Below are 16,112 nucleotides of genomic sequence, written 5' to 3'. Positions count from 1 at the left end.
GTTTCCTCCCACAGTCCAAAGATGTGCAGGTCAGGTGAATTGGCCATGCTAAATTGCCCATAGTGTTAGGTAAAGGGGTAAATGTAGGGGAAATGGGTGGGTTGCGCTTCGGCGGGTCGGTGTGGACTTGTTGGGCCGAAGGGCCTGTTTCCACACTGTAATGTAATCTAATCTAATCTAAAACTATACCTGACAAAACACATGAAACACCAACTGCAATCAAGACAGAGCCATTTCCAACATTGGTGCAATTATGGGTTATCAAATTTCATTAAATCTTCACAAAGGATTATGGTTCTTCACTTTGTTTGACTAAGTCTTGTAAGTCATGAACTGCGCCAAAGAGGTTCGAGCAGTTTACCTTCCATTCCTGGGACTACATTCCCCTGGATATGTGAAAGCTGAACATTACTTAATCGCAGGCACAGCTCTACTTTTTCAAGAAGGAAAATCTTCAAGAAAGGGCATGGTGGCTCAGTGGTTAGCACTGCTGCCTCACAGCGCCAGTGCCCTGGGTTCGATTCCAGCCTCGTCTGTGTGGAGTTTGCACATTCTCCCCGTGTCTGCACAGCTCTACTTTTTCAAGAAGGAAAATCTTCAAGAAAGGGCATGGTGGCTCAGTGGTTAGCACTGCTGCCTCACAGCGCCAGGGCCCTGGGTTCGATTCCAGCCTCGTCTGTATGGAGTTTGCACATTCTCCCCGTGACTGCGTGGGTTTCCTCCGGGTGCTCTAGTTTCCTCCCACAGTCACAAAGATGTGCAGGTTAGGTGGATTGGCCTTGCTAAATTGCCCATAGAGTTAGATGCAGTCTTGAGTCTCCAACTATACAAATTCTGTGTAGTTCGGGTGCCTTTTCAGCAATCCATTTAAGTAGTTATTTTCCGAATAGAACTTGCTTCCGTCTCTATCTGTATGCTCCTTGCTGTGACGTCCCTGAACTATTTTGAATGAAAACCTTGCAACAAATACTATCTTTGTTCCTAGACAAAAGTAGCCAGTGCTAGGAATACCCAGCCAGCCAGGTAGCATCTGGCTAGAGAATGAGGGGTTATTTCATAGACTCTGGAGCAGTTCTCGCAGATTGGAGGGTGGCAAATTTTAAAAAAGGAGAGACAGAAGAAACAGACATTTTCAGACGAATTAGCTTAACATGAATAGTGGGGAAAATGCTGGAGTCTTTTACTAAAGGCATAATAACAGAACACTTGGAAAGAATTAAGGGAATGAAACAAAGTCAGCATGGGATAATGAAAAATAAATCATGCTTAACTAATCTATGGAATTTTTTGAGGATCAATTCCAATAGCTAAGGGAGAACCAGTGGATGTGGTGTGTTCGGATTTCAAGCAGGCTTTTGATAAGGTCCCACAGAAGAGGCTAGATTAAAGCACATGGATTCAGATAATGTACTGACTTGGATTACAAATTTACTTGATAGACCAGAAATAGAGATTGAAAATAAATGAGTCTTTTTCCAGTTGGCAGTTTTAGGATTTATGGGTATTGCAGGGATCAGTGCTTGGATTTTAGCAGTTCATGATATATAAATGACTTGGATGAGAGAACCAAATGTAATATTTCCAAGTTTGCTGATGACACAAACCGGTGGAATTAAGTGAGGAAAATGCAAGGAGGCTTCAGGGTGATCTGTGCAAGTTAAATAAGTGGGAAAACAAGTGGTCAGATCCAGTACAGTATGGCTAAATGTGAAGTTTTGCACTTCAATGTGAAAAACTAAAAAAGACAGAGTATTATCTAAATATATTGGGTAGTGTGGAGGTACAAAGGGTTCTGTGTGTCCTGATACACATAGTCAATGAAAGAAGGCAGGTAGGTGCAGCAAGTAATTAGGAAGGCAAATAGTGCATTGGCCTTCATTGCAATAGGGTTTGAGTTCTGAAGTAGGGATGTCTTATTACAGTTGTACAGGGCCTTGGTGAGACCATGTTTGGTATATTGTAGAAACATAGAAACTAGGAGTATGAGTAAGCCATCCAATTCTTTGAATTTGCTCAACCACTCAATGTGATCATGACTGATCCTCTATTTCAATGCCATATTCCTGCTTTCTCCCCAATCCCTGATAGCTTTAAAATCTAAATAATTATGTATCTCTTCCTTGAGTATATTCTATGATAGAGAATTCCACAGGTTCACCTTTGAGTGGAAAAAAGATCTTTCTCAGCCTTAAATGGTCTATCCTGTATCCTGAGACTTTGTCCCAGGATTCTCGAGTCCCCAACCTGGGAAAAAAATTCTCTCTGCATCTGTGTGTCCAGCCCTGTTAGAATTTTCGATATTTCAATCAGATCTCCTCTAAACCTTCTAAACGTCAGTGAACACAGGCCCAGTTGGCTGATATCGCCTGGTAGGACAGTCCTGCCAGCCCTTCTATCAGCCAAATGAACCTCCAGTTCACTCTGTCAATGGCAGGTACATCCTCCCTTAGGCAGGAAGGTCAAAACTGTACACAATACTCCAGGTGCGGTCTCACCAAGACCCCGTATGACTGAAATAAGACATCCCTACTTCTGAATTAAATCCCCCGAGAGAGAGAGTCAGGACCAGAATTTTTCAAATGAGAATGAGGTAATTGCACTGAGGAACTAATAGCCAGTTTAAACTTGAAAATTTTACTCTCATTTTCATATCCACTGCTGAATTTCGGCATCCACTTTTATAATGGCAGTTATCTGTGTAAACCCATCTCAGCTGTCACCACATTCACCCTTTTGTGGTACGCCTGCACACCTTGGCTGAGGGGTTTCAGTACATGGAATGTTTGTTGGCTACTGTGTAGGCCACTGTACTTGAGGCAGACTGGATTTATGGTCAGGACAAGGCAAGCAAAGTTTATTCACATTACAAAGCTTCCACTATCTATATTCAGAATCTGTTTAGAAAGAGCCTGTCTGAACTGCAAAAAAAAAACAAATTCACAGCTGCCCAACACTGCAGCAATGCCTCTTGATAAAAACACAGTGACTTTATAGAATCTTACAGACAGGAATTGTTCATCCCATTGTACCTGTGTCAGCTCTTCAAACAAGTCACCCAATTTAGTCCCATTGCTCGCTGTTTCCCATAATCTTCAAATATTTTGACCCTTTTAACTACTCAATGAGACCTGAATCTAATGTCTTTTGCTTTTTCTTTCTTGATGTGTTCCAGATCTTATGGACTACATGAAGACTTTTCTCTTCATTTGTCCCTCTGGCCTTGCCAAATATTTTGAATCTATGATCTCTGGTTTCTGATCCATTTGCCAGAGAAAATAGTCCCTTCCCACTTCTTTTACCAGAACCCTTGTCACTTTGAGAATGTACTTCCAACAAGTACATACAAGATACCCCTTTGTTTTCTATTGCAGTGGAGGCTGAATCAGTGGATTTATTCGAGGATGACTTAGACTTTTTGAGAGACAAGGGAGCGGACAGTGGAGTGGACTAGATCAGTCATGTTCTTATTAAATGGCAGAGCAGTCTAGAAGGTCCAAATGGCCTACTGGTGTTGCTAACTCCAATGTTTTTGAAGTGAGCAATCCTGCATTCTGCAGTCTCCACATAACTGAAGCCCCTTCATCTCTCACCTCATCTTGATAAATACCCTCTGTCCTCTCTCCAAGGATTTGATCTCCTTTTCAAAGTGTGATGTCCAGAATTGTATTGAATGCTCCAGCTGAGGTTTAGCTCATGAGTTAATAAAGCATTCTCTTCAGTCCGTTAAATGCCCCTCTTTACAATGTTTGGTTTTTAAAAAAGACAATGCTTACATTTATGTAGAACTTTTCATGACCAGCAGATGCCTTAAAATGCTTTGCAGACAATGATTATTTATTGAAGTATAATCACTCTAGTTGTGTAGGTAACACAGTCACTAACTTGCATTCAACAGTCTGACACAACCAGCAGCAACATTATCTGTTTGAGTGTATTTGACACCAGCAGCTCAGCCCTGCTCTTTATTAAAATAATGCTATTTTATGTCCACTCTACCTTGATTTAATGTCTCTTCTGGAAAATGGCACCTTCAGCATCACAGTGTGTTGATTTTCATGCTCATTGCAGATCTCATAATTTTCAAAATCACAAGAGATGTGGACAAAGTAGATAGGGAGAAACTGTTTCTGCACATAGTGTGGGGAGGGATAGGCTGGCCAAACAAGTTTGTAGTTTGGTAGCTCAACTGGTTTCAGGCTGATTTCAGTAGCTTTTTTGTTGCTTTGTGGTCAAGACAGTTTAAAACTGCAGATGGATGAATGTGTTCTTCTGGAGAGACAGCTATGGGTTTCTTTCTTCAAAGTCTGTGTTGCAAATGGACAGAGAATGCAAAATAGCAGACAAGACTCAAAGGTTTGCAAATTAGGTGGAGAGATTGGCCAGAGAGACTCCACTTAGATCATCTCCCTGCATTGTTATCCTCAGTCCTGCTCAGAAAATATGTGCTGAAGATGTACAAATAATTGGCTTGTCAAGTAACCTCCCCTCACCAACTCAGCCAACGTCTTATTATCTCCAACAGTGGAATACCTCAGATAATTTCCATTGATGTCATGCTAATGAGACAGGAGGTTAAAGTATTTCACACACCCCTGGAGTTTTTGATGGGTTCCTGCTCCATTTCAGTAGGGATTGTAAAGTGGAACATACAAGTAATGCAAGTTAGGTGGCCATCTTGGCTGATCTAATTATTTTTAAATCCGTATCGATTTTTTAAAAGTTTGCCATGACATTCATCTTCATGACAAGTGTGACGATATGCTAGGAAGGATTTTTTCTGGCTTGAAGAGTGGGTTATCAACCTGGTGCCAAGGTGACTGTTCCGTGGAAACAGAGTCAATAGCTTTCGCTTGTTTTTCAATTAAACAAAGGAAGCATGAGTGGATGGAGTCAGGCTGACACAGACCCAGGGTTTTAGTTTTTCTTTCAGTTGTTGAAGTTGGGGTATTGGAGTTGAAGCTACTGGATACAGCTTTCTCTCTGCTGGTGCAAACAGCTAGAGTTCTCTCTCTGCTGCTGTGTTCATTCTTTAAGGTTTTCCTTCCAGACTGGAAGAAAAAGCAAGTGAGGGAAATCTCATTTGCTGAATTTGCCTTTACCAATGTTGTATTTATGGGATACTGCATGGAACAATGAATGAGTGGTTAAATAATATACTATTTTGTTAAGTATTTCAATAGAGTTAAAGTTTTGCTGATTCAATTTTGTTCGTATTTTAACTGTGGTGTAAGAATAAAGTGTGTTTTGCTTTAAGTCTAGTAGTTTGGCCAACTGATTCACATCTGGAATGCAGTGCCTTATACTTGCCTTTAAATAAAATGCAAGTTATAGTCTAGGCTATCTCCTTGATATACTTTGAGGGGGTTTGGTCCTGTCCATAACACAATAGGATCCAGGCATAAGCTGTAAGAGTTACAATTTAGGAGTGATAGTCACAAGTTCCTTTTCACCCAGAATGATTAGTACCTACAGTAACCTGGAGAAAACAACTGAAGCAAGACCCTGCACCAGGATGCTGTGGGTTATTCTGCTGGATGATCAGAGATGGGCCTGATGGCCATCTATTTGATTATTTTGAGATTTTTAACTTATTAAAATCCCATTTGAATAGACATAAAAGCATGATACAGTCACCTTTTGTTCAAATCCAAATGTCTCAAAAGATTGAAATTAAACTAAAATGCTGTTGGTGCCAGTGATATCAGTCATTGGACTTGAAATGTTAACTCGATTCTTCTCCCCACAGATGCCACCAAACCTGCTGAATTTCCACAGCACGTTTAGCTTTCATCTCAAAATATTTATTTGTTTTGTGTGATTGTTACAAACCCTAATTATAAGAGTTTAGAGAATTTTGAATAATGGAATTTGTTAAGCAGGCTGCACTACTTCTCATCATTCATTGATTTGATAAAAGCAAATTACTGCAGATGCTGGAATCTGAAACCAAAAGAGAAAATGCTGGAAAATCTCAGCAGGTCTGGCAGCATCTGTAAGGAGAGAAAAGAGCTGACGTTTCGAGTCTAACTGACCCTTTGTCAAAGCTTTGACAAAGCTGGGGAAAGTTATATTGATATAATAAAGGGATATAATACCATGAAGGGACTTAAATGCAAGAGTGAATCTTTTAAATTGGAGTTGCTACAGGACAAAAGGCCAATATGGGCATTGCAAACAGGAGTGATAGACCAAGCAGGATGTGGTACAGCTTTGTATATGTGCAGCACATTTTTGAATGATTCCATCTTTATGGAGATGATTGGAGCAAACTGGGTTCCCTAACATTGGGTTGTAAACTCCCAAGTAGCAATGATAGCCATGGAAACTAGACTGTGTTTTGACACCTGAGAGGCTCCTTTAAATGATTCGGGGTTTTTTTTTCCCCTGTTGGTGACTGCAGTAGTTGACTGTGATTCACTGAGATCCAATCAATGCTTCACCTACAACCTGAAAAGAGATTTGTGAACCTCCACAACTGTACAATATACCACACGCCCAATAGTTTTCACTTAAGGGTCATGCACAGTTTGAGAATTAAAGCCTCAGAATTGTTGTAGTGCAAAAGGCTGCCATTTGGCCCATTGTGTCGACATAGGCTTTTGTAATGAGCGTTACACTTTGTGCCTTGCTTCCTGTAAATGCTGCGCATTCTTCCTTCTCAGATAATGGTCTAATTCCTTATTGAGTGTTTCAATTGAACTGGCCTTCTCCCTTCTCTGATTTTGAACTCTTTCTCTCTCCACAGATGCTGTGTGACCTGTTGAGTTTCTCCAGAATTTTCTGTTTTTAATTTCAGGTCTCCAGCACCACCAATATTTGGCTTTTACCAAACACCTCCAGTTTGTCTTAACTGAAGTTCTTCATCCTCGGACCCATTCTCATGAACCTTTTATTCACTTTCTCCAATGCCTTCACATTCTTCCTAAATATTGTGCAAAAGTTTGGGAATCAGTACAGTAGAGCATTGGACTGATGGAGTTTGATAGGAGAGGTGCGGGCAGAGATGGACTAAACCACAGCAGTGAACGTAGGCTGTGTTTTTGATGGAATTAATTTAAGATGGAGAATCCGTTTGGGTTAGAAAGCCATTCAGAGTCAAAACTGTCTTTAGTAAGTGTATATCAAGAAATGAATTTGCTTAAGGAATATTAATGGTTTATTTAAAGTTCCTAACATATGAAATACAGCTGTTTTTATTAAGAATGACTGTATCATATGTTAATTTGGAGTAAAGTGAATTTTGAATAATTTGATTTTTCTGATTTCTGGGTACATTCCTCATCTTAATTTAAAGTATGTAGTTTTGTTTAATTGAGCTCTCATCCATTAATTATTCCAATAATATTTGAAAATAAGTAACTTTAAACTTTATAAACACTAAGGTTCCTGGCAAGTTTCTGAAATGCATGAAATCACTTTGTTTGGATGTGCATTTTAACAGTTTCCTACTATGTTTTGAGCCATATAGAACTACAAACGGGAATGTGTTTTTATGTTCTCCATAATGCACTGTGGGTGCTCATTGGCACCTGTCTGCAAAAGCTTTATTTTACAAGTGAGAACATTTAAAACCTGTTGATCAAACTGAGGAATATGCTTATCTATCTTAAATCTATTAAAATAGGGAAAGTGTAGTTATCTATGGATTATATCACGGAGTATGATAGAGACTGACGAGATCATGTTTGTTTTAAAATAAATGGTGAAGTATGCAGCTACTTATTCTGCGCTATCATTTCGTTCGAATGTCCACTTATACAGGTTCTTGATTTTTCTTTCTCCTATAGCTGCATCGAATAATCAAAGCTGGGAAAGGTGTGAGTTCATCTCTTGATTTATGCCGTTACCATGGAAACGGGGCTTTGGAAGCCCTCCGCTGCTTTCCTACTTCTGAAGCCAGATCAACTCTGGAAAAGATTGTTTATGCTGTGACCAAATTCTGACTGGAGAAATCACATACCCAGCAAAATCAAACTGTAAGAGAAATGAATGGTTTGTACTGACAGAAATGTTGCAAAGTGATAGAGAAAGGTTCTGTTCTTTTTTAAAGAAATCACAGTGAAACAAAGCAGGTTTGCAATGTCTTTTCCCCTACCTCTCCTTGTATGCCTGTAAACAAATTTGCAGAAAGGTCAAACAGTTTTCCCTTGTCAAGCCAGAGGCACACTGGAGGCAGCAAGGGCAGAAATAATTAATGAGATTTGTTGCTGTGACCTCAGCAAATGGACAGGAAATAAGGCCGTATTGATTGGACACAACCAAGGATGGCGCCACAATGGTGGCCTGTGGTTTTCCCCTATACTTGGAGGACGGAGCTTGGGGCAGGCTCAGGGGGAGACTTAGAATGAGACTGCAGGTGTTGCGAGAAAACACTTCAAAACCTGTCTGATGGATCTGCCATGTCAGGATAATAGTCCAATTTATCACCATGCAGAGCAATTGTAAGGATAAAGATTTAGCCTGGGGCTGTGCAAACAGTATAACAGCTTAAAAGATGGTAAATTGTCAAAGCTCCTACTTGTGAATTGTGGAAAAGATGGCCATTTGAATCAAAATATTGATTTTAAATGTTATATGTTACGCATACCATATGATTTCTTTTCACCATCTTTTGTTGCTGTTGATTTGTCTTTAGGTATTCCCCATCTGGGAAAGCCCAGATTTAAAACTTTAGCCAAGTATTGTGATTAACTGTGTAATATTACAGCAGTAAATAGATACCGGTAATTTGTTTACTAATTGATCGAGTTAGTCAATGTTTATTAATTATGACGTGCCTGTTTTTCATCTTCCCAAAGAAAACCTTTTTGCGATTGTGTCTATGCCTTGATTGAAATATGTTTCGTAATAAAATGTAATAAGCAAAATGTATTTCTCATGCCGGAATATTCTTTCTGTTAATTTTGCACCTTTGTCATGTTCGTACTGAAAAAGACATTTGGAAATAAGTCTCTCTTTCACCTTCGTACTTACAAAAGTCTTGCACAGTGAAGCACACAATGACAGTAGCAGTATATGGGATATCAAGTCTGTAAATTGACACTGTCTCTATTTTGTTCATAGAGATGATTTTTGTGGTTTGCATTCTTGCAACCTGAGAACAACATTGACAAGAAGGCTGAGTTTACATAAATGGTCTGAATTGCGACTAAGCTACCTTTCTTCTGTGGTGTAATTACAGCCCAACTTTAATCTGAAGGCAGCTAACACAGCAAGCAGATTTTATTACAAAGTTCACTCAAATAATTAGCGTGTTTACCTTCTCCTGATTCCTTATAGAAAAGCATCTTCATTGAACTTGGGCTGCTTTTTCCAACAACTTTTGATACCCTCTCCACAGTGTTTTCAACAGACTAAAAAAGCAATTACAGAAAACAGTTTACCTTTTCCAACTGGATGTCCTTACACAGTCAGGTGTTCCAGAAGGAAATATGCCAGGCTGTACTTTTGTTGTAGTTTCATATTTTATGAACAAGGAACAAGACGAGGCCACTTGGCCCTTTGAGCTTGCTCTGCCATTCAATAAGATATTGGCTAATCTCATTTTAACATCAACTCACCTGAATATCCCTGATAACCATCCATCCTCTTGGTAATCAGGAATCTATCTACCTCTACCATAAAAAGAATGAAAGATCCTGCATCCGCTATTGTGTGGAAAGGAGTTCCAAAGAGCCCTAACCCTCAGAGAAAAAAATGTTGTCTTATCTCTTTCGTAAATGGACAAACCCTTTTGTTTAAACTATGACCTCTAGTTCTAGATTGTTTCACGAGAGGAAACATCCTTTCAGCATCCACACAATCAAGTCCCCTCAGGATCTTAGTGTTTCAAATAAGTCATCTCTGACCCTAAAGCAATCCACTCGTTCCAGTTATTAGCCAAGTAAACCTTCTCTGAACTGTCTCCAATGCAGTAATATCCTCTGTGACCAAGATGACCACTACTGGACACAGTACTCAGTTGTAGGTCTCTCAGAGCCCTCTATAGTTTCTAACGTTTTCTCTATGACAGATGCTAAGCTAGTTGGCCTGTAGTTTCCTGCTTTCTGCCTCCCTTTTTGAATATAGAAGTTAAATTAGCTATTTTCAAATCTAAAGGAATTTTCCTAAATCTAATGAGTTTTGGAAAATTAAAATCAATGCATCAACTATCTCATTAGCTACTTCTTTTATGCACCTAAATAATATTAACCAGGAGATGGGACTTTTCAGCTCATATTTCCAACAATTTACTCCGTACCAATTGCCAGCTAATTGTAATTTTCTTGAGCTCCTTTCTCCCTTTCTAATCCTGATTCACAGTTATTTCCAGGGCATTACTTGTATCCTCTTGAGTGAAGACTCATGTTAAATAACTGTTCAATTTGTCTTATCATCTCCTTATTCCCCATTGTTAATTTTCCAGATTGATTTTTATAGGATCAACACTTACTTTGCTAGCTCCTCTTTTAAATACCTGAAAAATAAGGTTTTATACATTTGGCTAACGTTTGCACTCTAATTTCCTCACTGCCATTAAGCTTTTAGTAATTTTTTTTTGCTGTTGTTTGCATTCTTATACAATTTTCTCACTTGTCACCAATCTTTGCACAGGTATTTATCTTTTCTTTGAGTTTGATGCTACCTTTGACTTTTTTAGTTAACCACGAATGATGAGTCCATGCCTTAGAACCTTTCTCATCTGTCAGAATGTAGCAATTCTACATTTCTGGAATATCTCCTGAAATGTTTTGACCTATGCCTTAACCTAAATCGCTAGTTGATTTTTACTATTCTGCTGTCATTGGCTCATTATTGCCCTTATTTAAATCTAAAATGGTAGTATGACTCACACTTCTCTCCCATAAACTCCGTGTCAAATGCAATCATATTATGGTCACTATAACAGATATTACCCAGCACACTTTCACTATGAGGTCAGTAATTGATCCTGTTTCAGTCAAAACTAAGTGAAATGTAGCCTCCTCTCTGGTTGGTGCCATAACATGCTGATTTAAGAAACAGTCCTGAAAACATTCAATGAATTCCTCATCTAAGCCAATTTTTCCCATCTGATCTTTCTAGGCTAGCTTAAAGTCACTCATGATAATCACTGTTCCCTTTTGATGAACTCTCATTATTTCTTCTTTTAAGAAGTATACAACTTGACAATTTTAAGTGAAATTTTCCAGTGTGCTGATGAAACTCCCTCGTGTTGTTTTAGTTGTATGACTGGAAGTTTCTTCCAGACTGGATGGATTGGATTTGTTTTCCTCAGAACAGAGGAGACTGAGGGGGGGGACATGATTGAGAAGGACATACCGAGAGGGACTTAGATAATTGGAAATAAACTTTCTCCCGTTGTTGGAGGGACAAATAACCAAGAATCACAGATTGTACAGGAAGGAGCTGCTTGTTCCTCCTAGATCCTGGCAGACTGGCAACTTTCAGGGATATCTAAGTCGTCTTTCCCCTTGCAATACCATCTCTGTGACAGTGTAACTCACACAAGCCTTGGTAGGATTGCAGGTTAGCTTTCCTTCGCACCTAAACATTCTTTTACATTGAAAGTGAGTAGAGTTTAAAGCATAAATGTTTATGACCTAATGTTCTCACTTTTCTTCCTGAAGATTCAAGCAGGAGTGCAATGTAGACCATTTCTGAAGAAGAATCATATCAGACTTGAAATGTGAATTGTTTCTCTCTCTGCAGATGCTGCCAAACCTGCTGAGCTTCTCTGTATTTGTTTCAGATTTGTAGCATCTGCAGTAATTTGCTCTTATACACAATGCAATCTATCCTTTTTACTCAAACCTTTTCCCTCAATAGCCACAGAAACCCTCTGTAAAACCAAAACAGTCAGTGTAATGGCTCTTTCTTTTAGGGTATCTGTCTTTATGACTGAAGCTTTCTACTCCTCAGTGTTCAAGCAGTTGCAATTCTGATCTGTTTGGAGGACAGAATTACAACGATAAATTCCAAGGATAAATGTAACTTGGCAACTAACTAATAGGATAATTTCAATAATGTCAGTAATCTTCAATAGTAGCTAACACAAAGTGATGATTGCTGGAGATTGTTGGAGGTATAGTTAATAAGTTTGCAGATGATATCAAAATTGGAGGTGTAGTGGACAGCGAAGAAAGTTACCTCAGATTCCAACAGGTTCTTGATCAGATGGGCCAATGGGCTGAGTTTAATTTAGATAAATGCGAGGTGCTGCATTTTTGGAAGGCAAATCTTAGCAGGGCTTATACACTTAATGGTAAGGTCCTAGGGAGTTTTGCTGAACAAAGAGACCTTGGAGTGCAGGTTCATAGCTCCTTGAAAGTGGAGTCGCAGGTAGATAGGATAGTAAAGAAGGTTCTTGGTATGCTTTCACTTATTGGTCAGAGTATTGTTCAAGAATTGGGAGGTCATGTTGCGGCTGTGCAGGACGTTGGTTAGGCCAGTGTTGGAATATTGCGTGCACTTTTGGTCTCCTTCCTATCGGAAGTATGTTGTGAAATTTGAAAGGGTTCAGAAAAGATTTACAAGGATGTTGCGAAGGTTGGAGGATTTGAGCTATAGGGAGAGGCTGAACAGGCTGGGGCTGTTTCCCCTGGAGCATCGGAGGCTGAGGGGTAACCTTTATAGAGATATATAAAATCATGAGGGGCATGGATAGGATAAATAGACAAAGTTTCTTCCCTGGGATAAGGGAGTCCCAGAACTAGAGGGCATAGGTTTAGGGGGAGAGGGGAAATATAAAAGAGACCTAAGGGGCAACCTTTTCATGCAGAGGGTGGTACAGGTATGGAATCTGCTGCCAGAGGAAGTGGTGGAGGCTGGTACAATTGTAACATCTTAAAAGGTATGTGGATGGGTATATGAATAGGAAGGGTTTGGAGGGATATGGACCAGGTGCTGGCAGGTGGGACTTGATTGGGTTGGGATATTTGGTCGGCATGGACGGGTTGGACCGAAGGGTCTGTTTCCGTGCTGTACATCTCTATGATTTGTTTTTTTTTTAACTGTGGCAGGCCACTGGCAAGGTCAGCATTTGTTACCCAGCTGTAATTGTCCTTGAACCCAAGTGTCTTGTCATTTTCAGAAGGCAGTTAAGAATCAACCACATTGCTGAGAGTCTAGAATCAAAAAGGCATACTTCCTTCCCTCAGGAGCGTTGGTAAATGAGGTGCGTTTTTAAGGAAACTAATGATCATCATTACTGAGACATGGCTAGTTTTCAATTACAGAAAGGTTCTTCAAATGCAGGAATTGGCAACAAAGGTGCTGCTTTTATTACAACCTGTGATTTACCTACCATTTGGCATGTATGACACGTACGCACGGTGGCACAGTGGTTAGCACTGTTGCCTCACAGCGCCAGAGACCCGGGTTCAATTCCCGCCTCAGGCAACTGACTCTGTGGAGTTTGCACGTTCTCCCAGTGTCTGCGTGGGTTTCCTCCGGGTGCTCCAGTTTCCTCCCACAGTCCAGAGATGTGCAGGTAAGGTGAATTGGCCATGCTAAATTGCCCGTAGTGTTAGGTAAGGGGTAAATGTAAGGGTCTGGGTGGGTTGCACTTCGGCAGGTCGGTGTGGACTTGTTGGGCCAAAGGGCCTGTTTCCACACTGTAATGTAATCTAATCTAAAAGTTATCCACATTCTTGTGCATTCCAGGCCAATAAAAAGGCTTTTGTACCTTAGCCTGAGTCTTTTGTACCCCTAGGTGACCCCGTACAGGTAGTTCATGTGCTACCTGTAATACTCCCTGTCTGCATGCTACCAGCAACACAATCTGGTGCACTTCAGCCCATTTCTCCTCTGCACTAACCTGCCCTCGCCTCCATTTCCATCTTAGGATTCCAGAATATTCGCTGCCTCCTTTTCGAAGTATGCATCCACATATGTATCTTTTGTCGTCTTGTCTTTCTGTTGCAAGTCCCGTAGCCTTTCAGGATTAAACACTTCTGTCTGACCCTCTGTCTGTTCAGATTTTTCCTGTACAATTAAGTCAAACAGTGTGTCCGCTAACTGAACCTCAACTCCTTCACCTTTCTCCTTACTTTTCGCTTTGTGCTGTGACTTATGATTGTGGGATCTGGTTGCTATACAGTCTGGGAAAATACCAGGATATTTCTGTTCTAACTCCTCAGTTTCTTGATATTCCTTGGGTTTATCCACAACAAGGGGTGTCACTCCCACCTTGGATCCTGAAAAAAATCATTCCCAAGAACAAACTGAATTCCTGTAACTGACACTCTGTCAACCACTCCCACTGTAACTTCCCCGGTCTTGAGTTGGCATTCCAACCTGATCTTATGTAGGGGAATGCTAAATTTCTGTCCGTCTATCCCATAAATTACCATACTCTTGTGTACCAAGAAAGAGTGCATATTCACTCATCCCTTGCTATCAGCGACTGGTTTGATCCTGTATCTCTCAAAACTTCTTGTCCTTCTCACCCTGTTCTTTCAGAATAAACTTTAACCACAGAGGCAAATTCTTTGTAGAGATCAGGTATGAAATCCATACCCAGCACCTGCCTAGGCTGTGCATTCTCCTGCAGCTCCTCAGCTCTTCTTGGGGTCTCCTTTACTACCTTCACTAATGTCACTGGCTTAGCTTCTTTTACCACATCTTTTCCCACAATGCCTTTCTTTAATGACCAGCACTGTGACTTTACATGTCCCACTTTACCATATGGAAGTGCCTGAGGGCTTTCACCTCCTTTCCACCCTCTTGGGCTTCTTTTTTATCCTGTGGTAAATTCTTACCAGTGCTCTCTACTTTTCGTTTCGCAGTGTAGGATCTCCCAACTGCTATCCCTCACAGGATGAAGTTCTGGCTGGAAGCTTGTCTTGTGCGCCAACATGTATTCATCTGCTAATTCTGCTGCCCTTCTCACTTTCTGAACTTTCTGTTCCTCCACGTGAAGTCTTATCATCTCTGGAAGTGAGTTTTTAAACTCCTCCAGCAGAATAGTCTCTCGATTAGGCTTTTGCCCAAAACATTGATTTTCCTGCTCCTCGGATGCTGCCTGACTGCTGTGCTTTTCCAGCACTACTCTAATCTAGAATTTGGTTTCCAGCATCTGCAGTCCTAGAATAGTCTCTCATACAGCCTCAAAGGTCTCAATCTATTTTTAAAGCATGCACCCATCTATCAAAATGACTATGTTTAATTATTTAGAACTCAGCATAAGTCTGACCTGGTTCCTTCTTTCTGTTTCTGAACCACTGCTTATGTGCTTCTGGTACCAATTCATAAGCACTTAAAATAGCCTGTTTAACCTCTTCATAATCTCTTGACACCCCATCAGACAGCGCAGCAAATACCTCACTAGCTCTGCCTACCAGTTTAGTCTGAACAAGCATTACCCATAAATCCTCGGACCACTTCACCTGCCTAGCCAATTTTTCAAATGAAATAAAAAAAGGCTTCAACATCCTTCTCATCAAAATGTGGCAGAGTTTTGACATATTTGTATATATCACTACTTTCTCTTTTAATCTCCATCCTATTAACTTGACTTAGTCAACAAAGTCGCAATTTCTCAAGTTCAAATCCTCTCTCTTTTTGCTCAGCTAAGAATCTTCTCTCTTTTTCCTCACACTCTCTCTCTCCCTTTCTTCTCTCTCTCTTTGCTCAGCTAGGAATCTCTCTCTCTCTCTTTCCTCTCTCTCTCTCTCTCTCTCTCTCTATTTTTTTCTCTATTTTTATCTTCTAACTCCATTTTCCTCAATTGTAATTTGTTTTTCTACCTCGATTGCACCTGTCAGTTTCTCTGACACACCTAAGTGCTTGAGTAACTCCCTTACAATTTCAGCTTTACTTTTGTTCTTGGTTAAACCCAAATCTAAATTATTTGCTAATTTTAAAAGTAGACCTTTTTCTTTCCTTCTAAAGTTCCTTGGCAAATCTGAAAATCATCTTCAAATCCCAGAACCACCTCAGCAACTTTAAGAGCTATTTCTCTCACTTTTAATTCAATCAACCGCACATCACTGAAATTAAACAAATTGTCTCACCTATATTTTATTTAAAGATCTAGGACACTAACCTGCAAGTGTTTAAATCTTCTGGGATTTTTCGTACCTTCAAATCTGTTTAAACCAATTCAAATCCCAACGACAAGCCCCCAAACT

General features: G+C 40.1%; 1 protein-coding gene across 8 annotated transcripts in view; it reads left to right on the top strand.

Annotated features, from left to right (window-relative positions):
• The window catches only part of pdss2 (prenyl (decaprenyl) diphosphate synthase, subunit 2), a 178,114-nt gene extending 169,243 nt beyond the window's left edge, over positions 1-8,871 (top strand). For all 8 annotated transcript variants that reach the window (XM_043687065.1, XM_043687056.1, XM_043687060.1 and 5 more), the window contains one exon: positions 7,788-8,871. In XM_043687065.1, coding sequence (XP_043543000.1) covers positions 7,788-7,943 — 156 coding nt within the window. In that variant the 3' untranslated portion in view covers positions 7,944-8,871. The remainder of the gene's footprint in view (positions 1-7,787) is intronic.
• The last annotated feature ends 7,241 nt before the right edge of the window (positions 8,872-16,112 follow it).

Source organism: Chiloscyllium plagiosum, chromosome 3, assembly GCF_004010195.1.
Source record: "Chiloscyllium plagiosum isolate BGI_BamShark_2017 chromosome 3, ASM401019v2, whole genome shotgun sequence".
Taxonomy (NCBI): Eukaryota; Metazoa; Chordata; class Chondrichthyes; order Orectolobiformes; family Hemiscylliidae; genus Chiloscyllium; species Chiloscyllium plagiosum.
The sequence above is the reverse complement of the archived record's forward strand: the minus strand, read 5'-3'. Positions and strand labels throughout refer to the sequence as shown.